We start from the raw sequence: 16,983 nt of genomic DNA, 5'->3' as shown, positions 1-16,983 counted from the left end.
ATTGCGTTTGGTTCTTCTAGCACGGACTGTTGTCAAATATAAAGAGCTGTTGTTCTTCTTATCAAATGCAAATGTGTGAAAAAGCAAAGAAATCCAGATGAAAGACACTGAAGGACAACCGGCCTATTTAACAGTGTCCAGGCTAGACACAAGGCATGATCTTTTTCATTGTGCCATTATTTCTGACAGCTGTTTATGGGCCGAATAGTCTCTCTCTTTGCTCAGCTCTTGCTCTCGCTCTCTCTCTCTTTTTAATCACTTTCCATGTGTAGGGTAAAACTGATCATGTTGGTCTGATTTCTTGTGTGTGTGACCCTCCCTTTTTCCATTCCTGGGGCAACTATGATGGTTATCACTCTGTAATCTACTGAACTACTCATATTGCCGAGCATTCTGATAAAATTAGTGACTTTAGAAGATTGTGTTTTTTTTTCCTTCCATAGACAAATTAACTTGTGGACAATATCTCCTTGTTATGATCTGTGCTTTTTTTTTCTTTTCGGCTGTTCCACAATGGGTTTATTAAGATTGGGTGCACGCATATGGCTGGTCATAATGCCCAGTTTTCCTTATTAACTCCTCAAAACCAATCTCTGTGTAATTCAACTGAAACCATTCTTTAATTCTAACATGAAGATATGCTCATAACACAGCTGTGCAGCTTCCTGCTGCTCTGGACTTTGAAATTGACTTTCGGAAAAAATCATACAGTACCTGAATAATTTGATTGGTATTCTCCTAGAAGTTTTTTGTTTCTCTAAACTCTCATATTAACTGCTTGACTGATGGTTCTGGCCTGATTGTAATAACAATAAAAGCTGCACACTGCAGTATTTCTTTACTGTACTGCACAATGCATATACTGTATAGCAATATTTAATGTTCCTTAAATAGGTGGTCTGAGTTTGTGCAATAATCCTTTGCACTTTTTTTTTTTTTTTTGCCTTAGGCCTTGGAAAGTGACTATGTGAGTTCCCACCTCCACCAGTGGATCGACCTCATTTATGGGTTTCGGCAACAAGGTCCAGCTGCCGTTGAAAGCGTCAACACTTTCCATCCTTACTTCTACATCCAGAGAGGCCGACAGAATCCTAAAGATCCCCTCATAAGGAGCACAATATTGGGATACGTCAGCAACTTTGGTCAAGTTCCCAAACAGGTGAAAAGAAAAAAAAAAGTGTGACAAAAAATACTTGACTTCTCACGTGCATCATATTTTATTTAAAAATGTGTTATCTGCTTCTTCGTCTTAGCTTTTCACCAAACCACATCCACCTCGCTTCGGCTCTAAGAAAGACGGCTCATCAACACCTCACCCGACTCCATTTTTCTTTAGACTGGACACACTGAAGACTCAGCCATTCAGAGGTACTGCCATATCATGGCACATGGGAGATAGCAGAATAATTGATTTTAATCTTAAATGACTTTTGCTAAATATGCTTTCCTGCCAAGATTGGCACCACTCTCATACCTGTGCACTAAATATGAAGCGACAGCCTGGTAAATTAGCCCAGCTATCTACCATTACCTCTTGAGATTCTATTTGCCTTTTCTTTTTTCTTCTGCACTGGCCTTTCTCCTTTTCCAGTCTTTATGCAAAGCAAAGCTTGGTGGCTAAGGGCTGTAGCTTCATCTTTAGCATACTCAACACAGAAAAGTATTAATATATCATCATATAACCTTATAATCAACAAATATTTCCAAAGTACTGAATCAACTATGCTATTTTTCTGCTGAGTAAACTAAATTCAATCAATTATAGTCATCTGCATTTGGTACTATTGTGTATTCTTCCCCCTTTATTTTATTTCACTCCATTTGATGTCAATTATTATATACAAGATGCTCCCTGGTCTCAAGAGAATCGTTGAAACCGGGCGAGAATGTCCATAGATTAATTTATACTGTAGAAGGGTAGAGGTAGTGATCTGTTAGAGCTACAATATGGAGATGACTCTTCCGCTGAGCCCTACTTAATAATCTGAATATCCCTACAGGCCCACTGAGGGAGAGGAGATGAATCTGCGAATGCTCAGGGAGAGATTCCTGCATATTACATTTCATATTAAATCTTTGAGTGTCTGATCTGATCAATAAGCAGATAGAGATGAATAGGAGGAGGAACGCTGAGACTAATGCAGGCACAAGTTCTTTCTGGGGATTTTAGAAGCAGAACTGGTGAAAGTATGTAATGATTTCTGCCTGTTCCTGCATGTACAGGTCAATTATGGGCACAATTACAGCCTATCTCTCTCACTGGCTCATGCACGCACATGCACACATGCACAGACAACTTGCACTATCCGGGATGCAGGTGTCCCTGAAGAACAGAGGTTTGCTCAGCTTTATGTAGCCTGGGAATAGTTGTTTTAATTGCCCAGTTTTCAGTGGTCAATTTAATGAAATTCTTTACAAGTTTACGGAGCTGCCAAACTCTTTAATGTGATGTTTTTTGAGCAGCCATTACCTTTATTCGGCTGGCCAAGTTTATTCGAGTACACTAAAGGAAGAATGAGGTCACTTTTTTTACATTATGATTTTTTTTATAGCAGCATATGGATTTCAAATATTTTTCAAAAAAAAAAAAAGGCGATCCCTTACTTTCTTTCACAACTTTTTGTTCTTGGTGACCCATTCTCAGTATCACTGTAAATCCCTCTGCAGAGCTATCGAGGGGCCCAGTAGGTCAAATACTGTGTCTGGAAAAAGAGGTCTTGGTGCTGGAGAAGAACCGTCTCCTCCTGTCGCCTCTGTCAACCTGCTTCTTCAGCTGGGGTTTCCCTGACAACAGCTGTGCCTTTGGAAACTATGTCACAGAGAAGGTACAGTATGTGTGTGGATTGATGCTGTATCACACAGTCCTCTAGGACTGAAAATCTATCAGTTTTTGACCCCCTCTGAAACAAGATGCTTTATCTCAAGGAGTTATCCAGTAATAAATTCTCTAAAATTCTTTGAATCAAATTGTAATAAGACTATTGCAATGTATTACTATTTACTAACTATTTTGAATGTGAGAATTGGGTTGACGGTTTAATTAGCTTATTGGGTTAAAAAAATAAATATATACATATACTGTATATATAATTGCATATTTTAATAAATAATGTCAAAACTATCTGCTAATCATATCAAGGTTCAATGTGTTTTCGGCGCAAAAAAATTGGCTTCAACAAGTTGACCTAATAAATTGACCAATACGTGTACATAAACTGTGTCATGATGGTGTCCTTATTTTTGTTTATTCCCTAGACCTTTGCTGTGTGTGAGAGTTTATGTGACTGGGGCACGACACTGTGCGCAGCCTGTCCTAACTCGATGACCGTCATAACTGCAGGAACCAGCACCGTGGTGTGTGTGTGGGACGTAACAGTCAACAAGGATAAACTCACACACATGAAACTTAGACGGGTTTGTTACAGATATACAGTTACATCTAGAGTAAACTGCCACACACGTAGTATAAACACACTCTGAAACCGTATTTTCTTCCCCTCCTTAGCCATTATACGGTCACACAGATTCAGTGACGTGTCTGGCAGTGTCGGAGGTCCACAACATGATTGTGAGCGGCTCCCGTGACCTCACCTGTATTCTGTGGGATATGGAGGAGCTCAGCTACATCACCCAGTTAGCAGGTCACACAACCAGCGTCTCTGCACTGGCTATCAATGAACTCACTGTGAGTCCTCGAAAGTATCTTCTCAGTAATTCTCTAAATGCTTTTCCTTCCTTTCTTTCTTCTTTTCATTTTTGGCACACTGTTTTTATGTTGTTCTCCTCTCATTCAGCATGACAGCATTAGGAAGGGAGGATTCTCATGTGTGACAACATGTACATCCTCTGTGTCTATGTTTTGTACATAACATGGGTGTCACCACCTTTTTGCTCTGTCAAAGGGTGAGATTGCGTCATGTGCGGGACCTGTGCTCTACCTGTGGACCATGAAGGGTCAGCTGCTGAGCTGCACTGACACTTCCTTTGAGCCTCGGACAGACATCCTGTGTGTAAGCTTCAGTCAGCGTCACGAATGGGACTCCAGGAACGTCATTGTTACTGGCTGTGCTGACGGCATCATACAGGTAACCCTATATATAACCCACAACCCTAACCCAATGGCTTTTGCTGCATAAATGAGAAAGAATGTTTGTTTCTTTGATACTAAAAAATGTCCCACACTCAAAATGTGGCTTTGATTATTACACACATTTGCCGTGACATCACTTATGTAGTGTCACAATGTTTATTTAAATCTACATGAAGGTGATTTCAAATCAAGAAAGAATGCACTTAGCCAATTGCAAAGACTGCAATTTAATATTTTTCAATGTTCCATGGCAATTAAAAAAAAGTGTAATAAATATATATTGGAAATAATTCATATCTATAAATCCTCATCCTTGCCTTAGAGTATAGTAATTAATATTTTAATAGGGTCAATTAATGCTTCATCTTGTTTTAAAACGACAACACAGTAAATATTAAAATAACTAAAGCTTTACTAATGCTTAAAAGCTTTTCTAAAACAAAAAAAAAACAAAAAAATCTCTAATCAAATTTATTTAGGGAGTTGGCTGACTTTTGACCTGAAGCAACCACAGATCATAACACTGCCCCCATATGGGAGACACTAACACATTATTAGAGTATTTTTGGCAGGGCAGTGTAGATCAGAAGGAAGATTTGTGTTATGTATTGTACAGTATTCAACTATAACAGTCACTGTTGTGGTATTTCCCTCTGCTGGTGGCTGTTTGAATGTCCATCACGGTATTAATAACAGCATATGGGTTGTGTTGGAGACTGACTGTCCTTGCATAGGATTATTATAAACATGTGGTGCCTCTATGCAATCAAAGCTGTAAACTCTAAATTAGGCTTCACTCGGTGTCCGTGCCACATGCACAACACATACACAAATGGTATTATTACTTTATTATTACTTTGAGTTATGGATTGTGTGTGTGTGTACTGGAGCGTGTGTGTGTGCGCGCACGTTTTGTTATTATGTTGAATTATGTCTGATTTTGCCACTCGTTATGTGTCTCTCATCCAGATATGGAAGACGGAGTACACCAGAACACAATTACCTGGCCCTCCAGAAGAGCCTGTGTCCCCAGGGCATGACCGAGTGGAGAGAGACGGTAATGTTGCTGTCAGTAGGACCGGATATGCTTGTAGGTGCTGTATTTAAAACAACACAGATAATAACAGAGGCTGACACAAGCACAACCCGAAGACTCTCTGTGATGCAACGGTTTCTTGTCTCAAAAAGAAACCCATCATTATTTAATTAGATAAATCCTGAAGTGTAAGATGATTATTTTTTTAAGCGCTCATTTCAAAGCTAGACAGCGTGGTTTCCAGATGAGAGATTGTAACGCTTACCCCCATCTCTCACTAGCGTTAGGGCTAGCTGAAATTATGTTGTCATAAAGTTATTAAACATAGAGGCAGTAAACACTGATGAGTAATTCTGCTGACGTGTGTGTGCGTGTATAATTTAGAAAGCAATAATACCCAGATCCAATTTGGCATACGTTGGTTACAGCCTCGCATCACCTCATAGGAGTATTATGCTTTGCAAATTACATCGAGACAAGTCTTTACGTAACACTGAGGCGTTTATTTTTGAGGGATATTTTTTCCTCTGTTTAACAGCCTGCTAACTGCAGATAAAAGCTGTGTTAATGCACAGGTAATTTGTCGCCTTTTTTGTTGTTGTTGTTTCTGTGGGTACCACAGATTGAGTTGCAGACAGTGACTCTGTAATAGATGGAGGAGGATGATGTATTGTCATGATCTATCCACAGTGAGTGGCCTGCTCCCGGATAAAGGCTGGAAAAGACATCTGGTGTTGTGTCGAGAGCTTAACAGAAGTCGAACAGTGTCACAACGCCACTGCAAGATAAATCCAGCCATCACAGCTCTGGCCATGTCCAGGTACAGTTAAATATCATTCACAACAAGAGCACAGGAATGACTCACTATTATGTTTTTTTTTGTTTTTTTGCTCTGACTTGCTTGTGTGTTTTATTTTTCCATTTTTACACCATTATTTTCCTGTGCAGGAGCCATGCTACTTTGTTAGCAGGCGATGCCTGGGGCAGAGTTTTCACCTGGACCTGTGAGTGATATGAAGCAACATTTCTATTGACCATATATCCTGAGAGAGACAGAGACGGTGACACAGAGAATTCATCTGACACCAGCTGAGAATGAGAGCTGCTGTATATTAGCTTTCCTGAATGCATCCAAGAGGAACGTTACAATATTTTTTACATCCACGTTTCAGACACTGTATTGTTTTTTTTGTGTGTATATACTGAATTTTCACCCATTTGAATTAAATTCTTGATGGCCATTTGCCTGAATCTTCTCATGTTATTCTTAGTCATTTCGATTGTGTCTGAAATCTGAATTTTTATTTTGATATTATCTTATTTTGCTTCTCCTGGGATTCATCAATATGTCCAAAAAAACATGCACAGACTGGTTCTAGGCCTCACTTGCAGCAGAGACATTAATCACAGTCAGATTTTCTTTTCTTGTAAGACAAAAATGGTGAAACTCAAAAGATTTTGATGAGAGAAATAATGTAAAAAAACACTCTTCTCTTCCAGTTATTTAAATACATTCTTGCTGTACCGACACAGTTAAGACACAACACAACAAAAACCTGTGATTGAACTCGGCAAAATGAAAGTAGAAGCAAACCGAACCGTTTGATTGATGAACAAGAGTGTGTATGTTCGTGGTGTAATATCTGGTGCTGTAGCAGCACACATTTTGCATCCAGCATCAGATTGTTATAAACACAGCATGCACAAATGTACCATTTTATCTGGTGAATGTTTGTGGTGTGTCAGGTTTTTAGTTTAGTCGAATTGTTTACTTGGAATTCCGATGTTGGTTTTCCACATAATTTGACTTTGCCTCGCAATGTGAGTATTTAAAGAGTGGCTGGTTGTTTGTCTCTATGTGTCGCTGTGATGGACTGGTGACCTGTCCAGGGTGTGATCCCGGCCTTCACGCCCTATGTCAGCTGGGATTGGCACCAGGATAAAGCGATAGAAGATGTATCAATGGATGTGAGTATTTGACTATTTCTTATTCATGATCCTAAACACGTTTATTGTGATCATGTCGAGCATATGCAAGTGCATTGGAGGATTTGTTAAAGTATCCTTTTCTGCTTGTTGAGGCTTTTTGTGGGGAATGTTCGTGGTTAACCAAGGACGGATATTCCTTCGTAGCCACATTGGACTGTTTCAGCCTCTGAAATCACTCCACAGCAACATCACCTGACCCATTTAAAGTGAGACAAACTTTCTCTCGGGAAGAAAAGTTGAACGCAACACACAGTCCCCACATCAGTGCGCTGAAGTTAAAATAGGTCATTTAGAATTTTAAACGATGTTAGATTGTGGAGGCTTGTTTTCTGCCTGTGCCTCTCACTTGCACCCTCATGCACATGCACCACTGTTCTCTATCATAAAGCAAGAGGTCTCTCTCTTTAACCTTTGTGTGTGTGGCTAATTGTGCTAAGTGGAGTAGCTTAATAGAGTGGAAAATGGTCCTCATAATTTTCCCAGAGAGCGAGCAATGACCTTCTCTAAAGGCAACGGCCATCTCCATTCTCTCTACCCCGCTGGTTTTATGATATGAAATGTCAAACCACTGAGTTCCTCAGAATAATTAAATCAAATAAATTATTGCACCTAGGCAGAACCATCTTGTAGCCTAACCCAATTATAATGCACTGTAAAGCTAATTATTAACCATGATTACAATTAGTCTAATTTGAATAAATGTAGTCATTAGCAGGTTCATCCTAGTCAGTGAATCTGAACTATGGGGGATGATCTCTCTCTCTCTCTCTCTCTCTCTCTCAATCTCTCTCTCAATCTCTCTCTCAAAATCTCTCCCACTCACAGAGAGAAGGCAGTGGATGTGCATCATTCCTTCTCCATGCATCTCTATCTTCATCCCATTTTTCTCACACTGACCTTCACAAAATGGCTCACACCATTCACCTTTACTGGGTACTTGAGCGTTAATGCCTGCTGCTGCCAGGATTCATGTTTATGTCTGTGCCTCTATGAGAGTCTGAAATGAAAAGCAGAAGACACTCCCTCTCCCCCCACCTTTTGTCTCTTGTCTTGTTTGTCTGGCATGCAGCTAAGCACTGAAACCACATTGTCATTTATATACATGGATTAAAGCAAACTACATAAATCAGTTTCATCACTGAGCTTTAGAAGTGCTGGCTGGAGTATTACTCGTGGACAGATGCAGGCTACTTACGTCCCTCGGTTTCAGTTCATTATACTGAACTGCAGCCTTACATTTGTCCTCATCACTCTCAGCCCCAAAGAACAAAAATGTTTTTAGTAAAACGTTGTGTTCCCCTGAACAGATTACAGAACTCACACTCATTTCTCCGCTTGTTTGTCAGTCACTGACTGTGCTCTACAGCTGTTTGCAATATCATGTTTTCATTTTTCCTGTCATTTAAAACAGATCTTGGTTGTGACCCCAGACACATTATTTCAAATCTGACAACTCAGCCTTTGAACAGATGATTTGCAGATACATTGATATGAATCTTTCCCAGGCATACGTTTATTAGTTCTGTTTATTAGTGCTATACTTGTAAATGCAGTTAAAAGGCTTGGTGTCACAAGTGCCTTATGACATGGCAGTAAAAGAGAGCCTGGGCAACGGTTTCTTTCCACAGTCTCCTGAGTTTATACAGAATGGTTACCAGTAACAACATTCTTATAAACATCTGGCTCACAGGCCAGCAATGCCAACAAAAAAAACAACTGAATTATAAGACCCAAAAAACTGCTGCGCTGGAATGGAACAGCACTGAGGAAACACAAAAGCCTCATTACCAACAGCTGTAACTTACAGCCAAAAAAACAAATGCTAAATGCCGTACTGATAGTTCATAAATATAGTCCTTTTTGGTGCCACTTTGCTCAGTTTTGAGAACTGAATCTTTGCCATATGAGGCACCAAGCTGCTGCGTTCACAGCTGTTTCTCCTGGAAGAGGATCTGAGCGTACACTGTGTCCGGGCTTGAGGGTGCGGGGTCAGGACTGGAGGAGGCTTGTGGCTCCGGCCTCGGTCTCACCAGCTCTAGTTCTGCATATGTCAGACTGTCCTCCTGTGATACTCGGGGCTATAGGGAGAGAGAGAGAGAGAGGGAGGGGGTGGAAGCAGGAGAGAGAACATTAGCTCACAGATGAGGCCTAAAATCCCCGCTGTCTTGAAAAGGCAAGTGTTGGATATAAACATTTCATATTCTCCCACTACGCATCTTGTCTGCATTAAATCTTTCTTAGAAGACAGCATTGTTTCACTTTCGGAGGTAAATAATCTCTGAAGTGTTTCTAAGCTGCAGAGGCTATGTGTTTACAGGGTTTGCTCGACCTCTTGGATGATTCAGTTTACTCATTCAGTACAAAGGGATTCCTTGGCTGTACTAATTCAATCAGTATGTGAGTGCACAAGAAATGCTCACATCTCTGGAGCAAAATCCCACTCCAAAATCACAAGAACGGCATCAGGAGAGGTACTAATGATCCTTAGTTTGAGTAGTTTTCTTCTGTATGTACTTGTTTGACACTTTTATTGTAGATATAAAACCAATGAAGCACTCTAAATAAATAATTGTGTTTGAGAAGCAATAAAGCTAAATAGAATTATCAAGCTCATAACTGAATGAAGCGATGGCAATAAACTGCTGTAGACAATCACGCAGTCATGAGACAAATTCCCTCTTGTATGTTTCTCAATAACAACTGTGCATAGAAAAAGATATTTTAAAAATGCTAATAAATACATTTTTACAATTAAGTTCATATCACAGTGTTGTACAGCAGCAGACGGAGGAATAACGGAGCGCGCGTGTGTGTGTGTGTGTGATGAGGGAGACTCACTGCAGCAGATCTCCTCGGCTGAGTCTTTAACCTTCTCGGCTTTCGAGGTCTCTTTGCAGCAACAGGCACTAAAAGCAGAGACAAATTTAATTGACTCAAAACAACAGCCAGGAAGGAAATGAATTCACAAACATGAGTGTTTCTTTTGATGTCAAAATCAAGACTTCTATCCTGCCGTGTTCAGTTAACTTAGTACAACGAGCAAAGATTTCAACGTTACACGCTACAAAGTTTTATTATCACTCTGTCTTCTGCTAATCTCTCTGCTGATGTGTTTGTCACTGGCTTTGAATTATGCTTCAGATTTAATTTTCTGCTTTTGCATTTGCTGTATATCTTCATTTAATGTTTTCTTTACCTGCTAATTCCTTTTCTTTCTATCGCCTGCAGTGTGTTTAGAATTTGAGGAGAAAGTCAAACTTAGGGAACTAAACTATCGTCTACTTTGACACAGAGCCACTGTCGTTTCCCTGAAGATTAGTTCATAAAAATGGTTCATCTTGGTTGCATAAAATTATTGTCAACCTAATTATGTTTTTCCCCTGAACATTTGCCTCTTCAGACTCGTATTCTATTCTAAAAACCTTCAGATGAAACAATCTGAGACCAGAGCATGTGAAAACGAATCAAATGCCTCTTTACCTTCGGCCGGTATGTGCGGTGGTGGAGCTACAGGTAGTTTAGGTGGTGGCACGATGACTCGTCTGTCAGTCTTATGTCTTGTGTCTTTCCTTTGCACTCTGGGAGAGGAACTGGAGGTGCTGCTGGAGCTGGTTACGGTTTCTCCTGAGCTGTAAGGAGCAGACTTTTAATTAGGGTTAAATATACATCATTTTTGTTTTTTTATTTAACCCGGTTTAGTCCCATTGAGATTGAGATGTCTTTTACAAGGTCAGAGGTCAGCAACACGTGTCATAATTAAAACTTCAAAAGACAGATTACAACAATAATTTAGGAATTACAAACATAATAATAATAATAATAATAATAATAAAAATAAAACTGAAGAGTTATCCAATTTAACTAAACTTTGTGGCTTGAATTGTGATTTTAGGACATTGTGAAACATGCTTCATTAAAATGATTCAATTCACATTTGTATAAACTATAATAATTAATTAATAATTATTTATAATTTATTATTGTATATACCTGCTTTCTGGACACTTGACAAGAAGGTAACTGGCTGCAGAGAAAACAGAGGAGAAATCATGTTGTGTGAAACAGTCATTTGTGTAGGACACAAATTCACTGTTGGAAAACCAACTATATATATATATATATATATAAATGTATATATATATATTTATATATATATATATGTATATATGTACAGTATATATGTAATATTTTTTTTACCTTTGAGTCTGTGTCTTTTGTAAAAACACTGGCATGTGAGAACCAGAGTGAACAGGAAGATGGAGAGCAATCCCAGTGAACAGATGAGCACAGCGCACAGATACACATCTACAAAGCAGAGACAGTAGATCGTTAAAATAGAAAGAAAAAAGACAGTAGAACATTTTGAAGCTGTTACATGGTGAAATGATCAGCGGGTCCGAGAGGAAAAACTGTACCTGATAATAAACGCCACACTCCTTCGCTGCTGCCCTCCTCATGAGTAAAGTGCACTGGGGAAACAATTGTTTGAGAAGGAATCAGCAAAAAAAACCTTATCCACATATTTATATTTGTAAATTGCTGTTGTCCGAGGGCACCGTTCCAATACATCAGGCAGCCACAACAGTTTCTAGAAATATCAAAACCGCCGTCATGAAGGGAGAGCTCTGCACTATCAGCCAAACCAACACACACACACACACACACACACACCATTGTTCTTGGACTCCCTGCTGCTCTTTAAATTGTCCGCCTGCTTTTATTGGTCCTGTCACAACTGTGCGTTACAGTTTTCACTGTGACAAGAAGAAGAAGAAGGAAGTCATTGTCAGTATTTACAAATGAATAATGGGCTGTGTATAGGTCAGGGGTATTTAACAAGGAGAGACGAGAGGCTATGTACATAAATTACCATCTCTCTCTCTGCTCGCCTTAATGAGATTTTAATATGTCTGTTAAAACACAGGTTGATAACCAATTAATAAGAAATGATAAGATATTAACTAATTGACTTCTCGCCCGTTTCGAGACAAACGCTCGGTCTGACTATCACACTCAGGCCGTCACTTCAGATAATACAAATGGAATGTGGTCTTTTTCATTTTAACGCGCTGTTTATGCTGTCACGAAGAAAAAGAGCAGAACTAAGTCACATATGAGACAGTTACCGGGAATCTGATCCAGGCTGGAAAGACTCCGATCTGAATTTTCTCAATTGTTGTGACTCAGGTCAGATTTTTTTTAGGACACAGAAATCAATTCTGATTTAAAAAAAAATCAAACTTGTGCCACTTCAGTATGTGACATGAAAGGACAGTGGAGGAACGTGTGTACATGTGTGCCATCACATCCATCTTTCACTTAAAAGTGTTTCAATCATTTCATGCTATACGATAATTGTGGAAAAGTGGAAGTGACTTTCACATGTACATGATCAGGGGACAGCCGATATGTAACAGTCATGTGTTGACGACCACATACAGTATCTGACCTTCACAGTGCGAGTAACAACGCGCTAAAACCCAACATCTGCTCACTGCATGTAGCCTGAGGTGAACAGGTCAGCTGTTGGGGAGATATCACAGTTCACGTTGTACACATATGTCTGCACCAGTGGCTGCAAAAGAGTTAATCTGAAAAATATGGCTTTTCACAAAGAGCCAAAAACCAATATTTAGGCTCATCTGCTTTCCCCAGTTGAGCTATAAGACGGAATGCAGCGAAGTCAGCGTTCCACTGAAGAACTGGGGTTTCGAAACCTGATGCCAGAGAGAAGCGAGACTTTAGCCTAACAGTGCAGAATGAAAGCGGAAAGTGTTCAACCATTAAGTCTGGAGTTGGGATTCAAGATCTTCCCTCTGTGGAAAATCTTTTACGAGTAGTCCAGTGATCTGAGTGGGCTGTGGGCTTTTGCTCTGAGCTCTGCTGACTGAGGGGTTTCCCTGGATTAAAGTTAGAGCGCCACTCTGTTTTCTTTGTTTACCCTTATAATGTCAGCTCTTGTGTTTTCTGGTTCTGTGGCCAGATGCATGTCAGAAATGCCTGAGGTTGTGTGGCTTCCTCAGCGGGACGTTTCCCTGAATATAGGGCAGGGCGTTACTGGACGGCTGTGTCTCACTTAAACTTTCTAGACGGACTACTGAAAGGTTAACCGTTTGAATAATTCAGGTGTAACCACATACCACACAATATGTCAGCATCCTTACATCTCACAGGTTCAGTCTGTAGCATTCGGGAGAGTTTATTGGCAGAAAATCAATATACATACAACCCATATGTATTTTTATAAAAGTAAATATCATTTGGTTTCCTTAGCCTTAGAATAAGCCTTTTATAATGACTTTAGGTGAAGGCCTTACATGATGGAAGCTCTTACGGCATCATGTTTCTTTAGCAGCCAGAATGGACGAGCAAGCCAAAGCATACATTTTGAATGTTGAAGTAGGAGCTTACTATATAAACGAGAAATGACTCTTCCAACACATATAAAGACAGAGTGTTTACATCCTTTCTGCTATGTGAAGGCCACTGTAGTTCCCTAATGTGCTTGGAAATGGGACGGGTGAGTGGAGGAGTCTTCCTTTTGGTTGCTATCTGCAGTCTCACCATTAGATGTCACTAGGTCTCAGACACTGGACCTTTCAATCTTTATCCAACAGTAACAAATGTCTTAAACCTTTTCAAAAAAGGTACTTTTCCTGACTTTTTTCAGGTCGTTTACTGTTGATATCTGCAGGAAGCTTGGCACAGGCTAAATAACTGGATTTGAAAGTGAATTTTCCCCTGAGTCTAGCGTTACAGTCAACCCTGACGTCATGTCTTTCAGTGTTTTTGAGTTTTTGAGGGAAAACAGGTTACTGCTTCTCCCAGTTAAAAAAATTAAAAATCTAACTCAGCAACACTCTACCTTTTACTCCTCATGCTAATACACACACAGCGTGATATTGTTGAGTGTGGTTTGGCTGTGTGAGCTCATTGTTTTGACATGGAAATGCCAGAGAACTGGGGTCACGCTGAAACACACACAGGCTCCATTACAGAGTCAAAGAATACGTGCAACTCGTTTCTGTTCACCCTTTTACCCCTTTAAATAAAAGCTGCTGCTTTTCCTTTATTTCAGTCATTTCTACTGGCAGACAACGGCATGCCAACACTGAATGTGCGGCTGTAAGGGGAAAATCCCTGGAAATGAGTATTCCATGGAAAACATTTTCAGAGTAATTACACACACACACACACACAGAAAAACAGTTGTTTGACCTTTTCATGTCAGCGACAATGGTTGTGTAAATGTTTTAATTTGAGTAGAAACAACATCTACCTGAACCATGTGCAGTTGAAATCTCATTTGATCAAATGAAAATGGAAATGTTATTACAATAAAATCAGCAAAATCTGAATTTCTCTATTATTTTAATTTGTATATATTATATGTGTTAATGTTCCCTGACCTGTGTCTAAGAATTTGTATTATATCTTTGTGTATGTTAAGGAATGCGGGTGCATCTGTGTATATATATTTTTTACGCCCCTGTTTATATCCGGTATAATTTATATAAGACAAATGATCAGCCTTATTTGCAGTTGCTGTGTGTGGGGAGGCGATTTTGCAAATAAATAATAAATAAATAAATTTGTCTAATTTGAACCCCCAGCACACAACAAAGTCCCACACCTGAACAGCCTTTTACTCGAGGACACCTAGAGAGCATGTGTTTATGGGAAAATGTCTTAAAACTAAATAATTTAAATTATTACTAAAGTATTTTGTGAGCTGACAAACTGGCAGAATCTCTCAAATCTCTGCGGCCTCATATCTTTCCACAGACAAAAGGCACCTGAAGAGGAAAATGTGTTTGTGTTGTACTCCTGATGTTACCTGTGAGCTGAGTGGTGCTGCTACCATTGGACGATGCTCTCCATGTGTTCCTGTGTTTGCGGATCTCCTGCACTCTGCAGGTGTAGAAACCCTGGTCTGTCCCCGTCGCACTGAACATCTGCAGCCGGTAGCGCTCTCCCTCTGTGTCCTCATACAAGCGGAACTTTGGTGACGGGAAACGACGGGTGTAGTTACCGTACAGCTTCATCTTCTTGATACCCATCTTCACGATGAGAAACTGAGAGGACTCGGTGGCAGGTGGAGAGGGAGACAAGGAGGGAGGAGGAGGAGGGATGGGAGTGGGAGCAGCAGGAGGAGAGAAGAACCAGCGCAGGATGAGAACACTGTTGCTCCTCTTCCTCTGAGATACCAGGCAGGACAGAGTCAAGTTGTCTTTCTCTGTTACCATGACAATAGGTCCAGGGGTCACGGTCACATTCAGGGCGTGACATACCTCTGTTGAAACAAAACACATATTTATATATTATGCCTTAAGCTAAGGGTTAAATATTTTTTTGTATTTATGTTTCTTTTACTCTAGTTTATTTTATGTATGTGTTGTATTTACAAATGAAAACAATTAACCACACAAGAGTGCTATGATCTGGTGGCCCGAGTGACTCCTCCCTGACTTTCAAATGAGTTGGTGATGAACCACACATGGAAAAAGTCTGTCTTCATTTTCGCATGATGTTTGATTTCCTCCCCATTAGACATAATTGTGGCATTTAGACAAAGTAAGTGTATACACACACACACACACTCATAATGGCCTCTTAGATTTATGGAGCTCACACTATCACTGGTTCCACTTTTATGGCAAATGTCATTCCATCACTGGGTGGGAATGTAGTTCATAATAACAATAGAGCGGGGCGGGGGGGGGCGGGGGGGGGGGGGGGGGGAAGAAGCAAAGCTCCTGGAGTTAGTTGTGTTTTACTGCTAACTCAGAGTCAAGTCTGTCAGACACTGGGTCTGGACCAGGTCTGGACACAATATGTGTGATCAGAGAAGGTCTACAGGTAAGAAACATTCATCTTCAGTAGAGAGACACGACAACATAAGAGGGACCATCTGGGCAGCCTTTGCTGTTTTTTTTGTTGTTGTTGACGTCTGGTCTTCTGCTGTGTGAAGTCAAGAATCTCCCTCAGGCTCTGTCCTTCACCTTTTAATGTCTAAGACCCCAACTAACACTTAAAAGTAAAGGGTTTTCTCACAACAAACTTGCATAACTCACCAGGTTCCCTTAAATCAAAAGCACATTTAAAATGTCCATATTACCATTCATGTGACAATGACATGCAACTTTTCTTTGTTACTTTGTACTTTTTTGACTTTATTTTCATGCCAAAGTTTCCTCAAATGTATGGTTCTACAACGTTGCATCTCTGACCAGCAGGTTAGCACATAAAACATCTTCTCTGCATGCTTGCTCTCAGTCTGACCTACGTTTTGCACGTGCTGTTAAAGAGGAAACTTACCTGTGACCAGAGCCTTAGTCAGGACAAGGACCACTATAGAGAAGTACATTTTCCACAGTCAGCGAATCCATAAACCCAGACGACTGCACAGCACTTTAACAAGCAGCTACATTCAAGATAGAGTCTGACTACGACGACCCAACAGAACCCTTATCCACCATTGACTCTTCTCCTCTTTCCCAACTTTTGTGTAATATGAAACAGTAAATGTTCTGTTCCCACTTAGAAACTCCCACTCACTCTCCCAGTGCTCTCTCTCTCTCCCCCCTCTCTCTGTCTCTGTCTCCCTCTCTCTCTGTCTGTGTGTCCTGCAGAATGTAGGAAATGTCATTTCCTGTGTTTCTGTGAGGAGTCTTGGACCAGGTCCCAAAACCCCAGAACTCTAAAGCGATGGTCAAGTCTCGTGGTTTGTGTGTGTGTGTGTGTGTGTGATTTTGAAAAGCTTTCACATTAAAGTGCTGAAAATGCATTTACTCAGTCTAAGTCAAGTTCCTCTCACAGTAAAGGGGCAATGCTTTTGTTGCATCTGCCAAAAAAATAAAAATAAATA

General features: G+C 40.1%; 2 protein-coding genes across 3 annotated transcripts in view; one reads left to right on the top strand and one right to left on the bottom strand.

Annotated features, from left to right (window-relative positions):
• wdfy4 (WDFY family member 4) overlaps positions 1-6,367 on the top strand; it is a 38,489-nt gene extending 32,122 nt beyond the window's left edge. Inside the window, exons 57-65 of the mRNA XM_058651420.1 lie at positions 950-1,159; positions 1,254-1,368; positions 2,668-2,825; positions 3,256-3,414; positions 3,506-3,685; positions 3,903-4,085; positions 5,060-5,147; positions 5,817-5,946; positions 6,075-6,367. Of these exons, the coding sequence (XP_058507403.1) occupies positions 950-1,159; positions 1,254-1,368; positions 2,668-2,825; positions 3,256-3,414; positions 3,506-3,685; positions 3,903-4,085; positions 5,060-5,147; positions 5,817-5,946; positions 6,075-6,138 (1,287 nt within the window). The 3' untranslated portion in view covers positions 6,139-6,367. The remainder of the gene's footprint in view (positions 1-949; positions 1,160-1,253; positions 1,369-2,667; positions 2,826-3,255; positions 3,415-3,505; positions 3,686-3,902; positions 4,086-5,059; positions 5,148-5,816; positions 5,947-6,074) is intronic.
• Positions 6,368-8,606: 2,239 nt separating this feature from the next.
• vstm4a (V-set and transmembrane domain containing 4a) lies at positions 8,607-16,803 on the bottom strand. 2 transcript variants are annotated; one of them, XM_058650815.1, is made up of 8 exons: positions 16,434-16,803; positions 14,953-15,408; positions 11,531-11,584; positions 11,313-11,420; positions 11,106-11,139; positions 10,596-10,744; positions 9,954-10,021; positions 8,607-9,193 (listed from the first exon to the last, which is right to left on the bottom strand). In XM_058650815.1, exons 1-8 carry the CDS (start codon positions 16,480-16,482, stop codon positions 9,041-9,043), a joined length of 1,071 nt encoding a protein of 356 aa, XP_058506798.1. In that variant the 5' UTR covers positions 16,483-16,803; the 3' UTR covers positions 8,607-9,040. The 2 variants fall into 2 exon arrangements, with proteins under 2 accessions (XP_058506798.1, XP_058506797.1); XM_058650814.1 differs by having other exon boundaries at positions 11,106-11,143; positions 11,314-11,420.
• Positions 16,804-16,983: the final 180 nt, after the last annotated feature.

The sequence above is a fragment of the Solea solea genome, chromosome 15, assembly GCF_958295425.1.
Source record: "Solea solea chromosome 15, fSolSol10.1, whole genome shotgun sequence".
NCBI classification, from domain to species: Eukaryota; Metazoa; Chordata; class Actinopteri; order Pleuronectiformes; family Soleidae; genus Solea; species Solea solea.
This window is presented reverse-complemented; position numbering and strand designations above follow the sequence as displayed.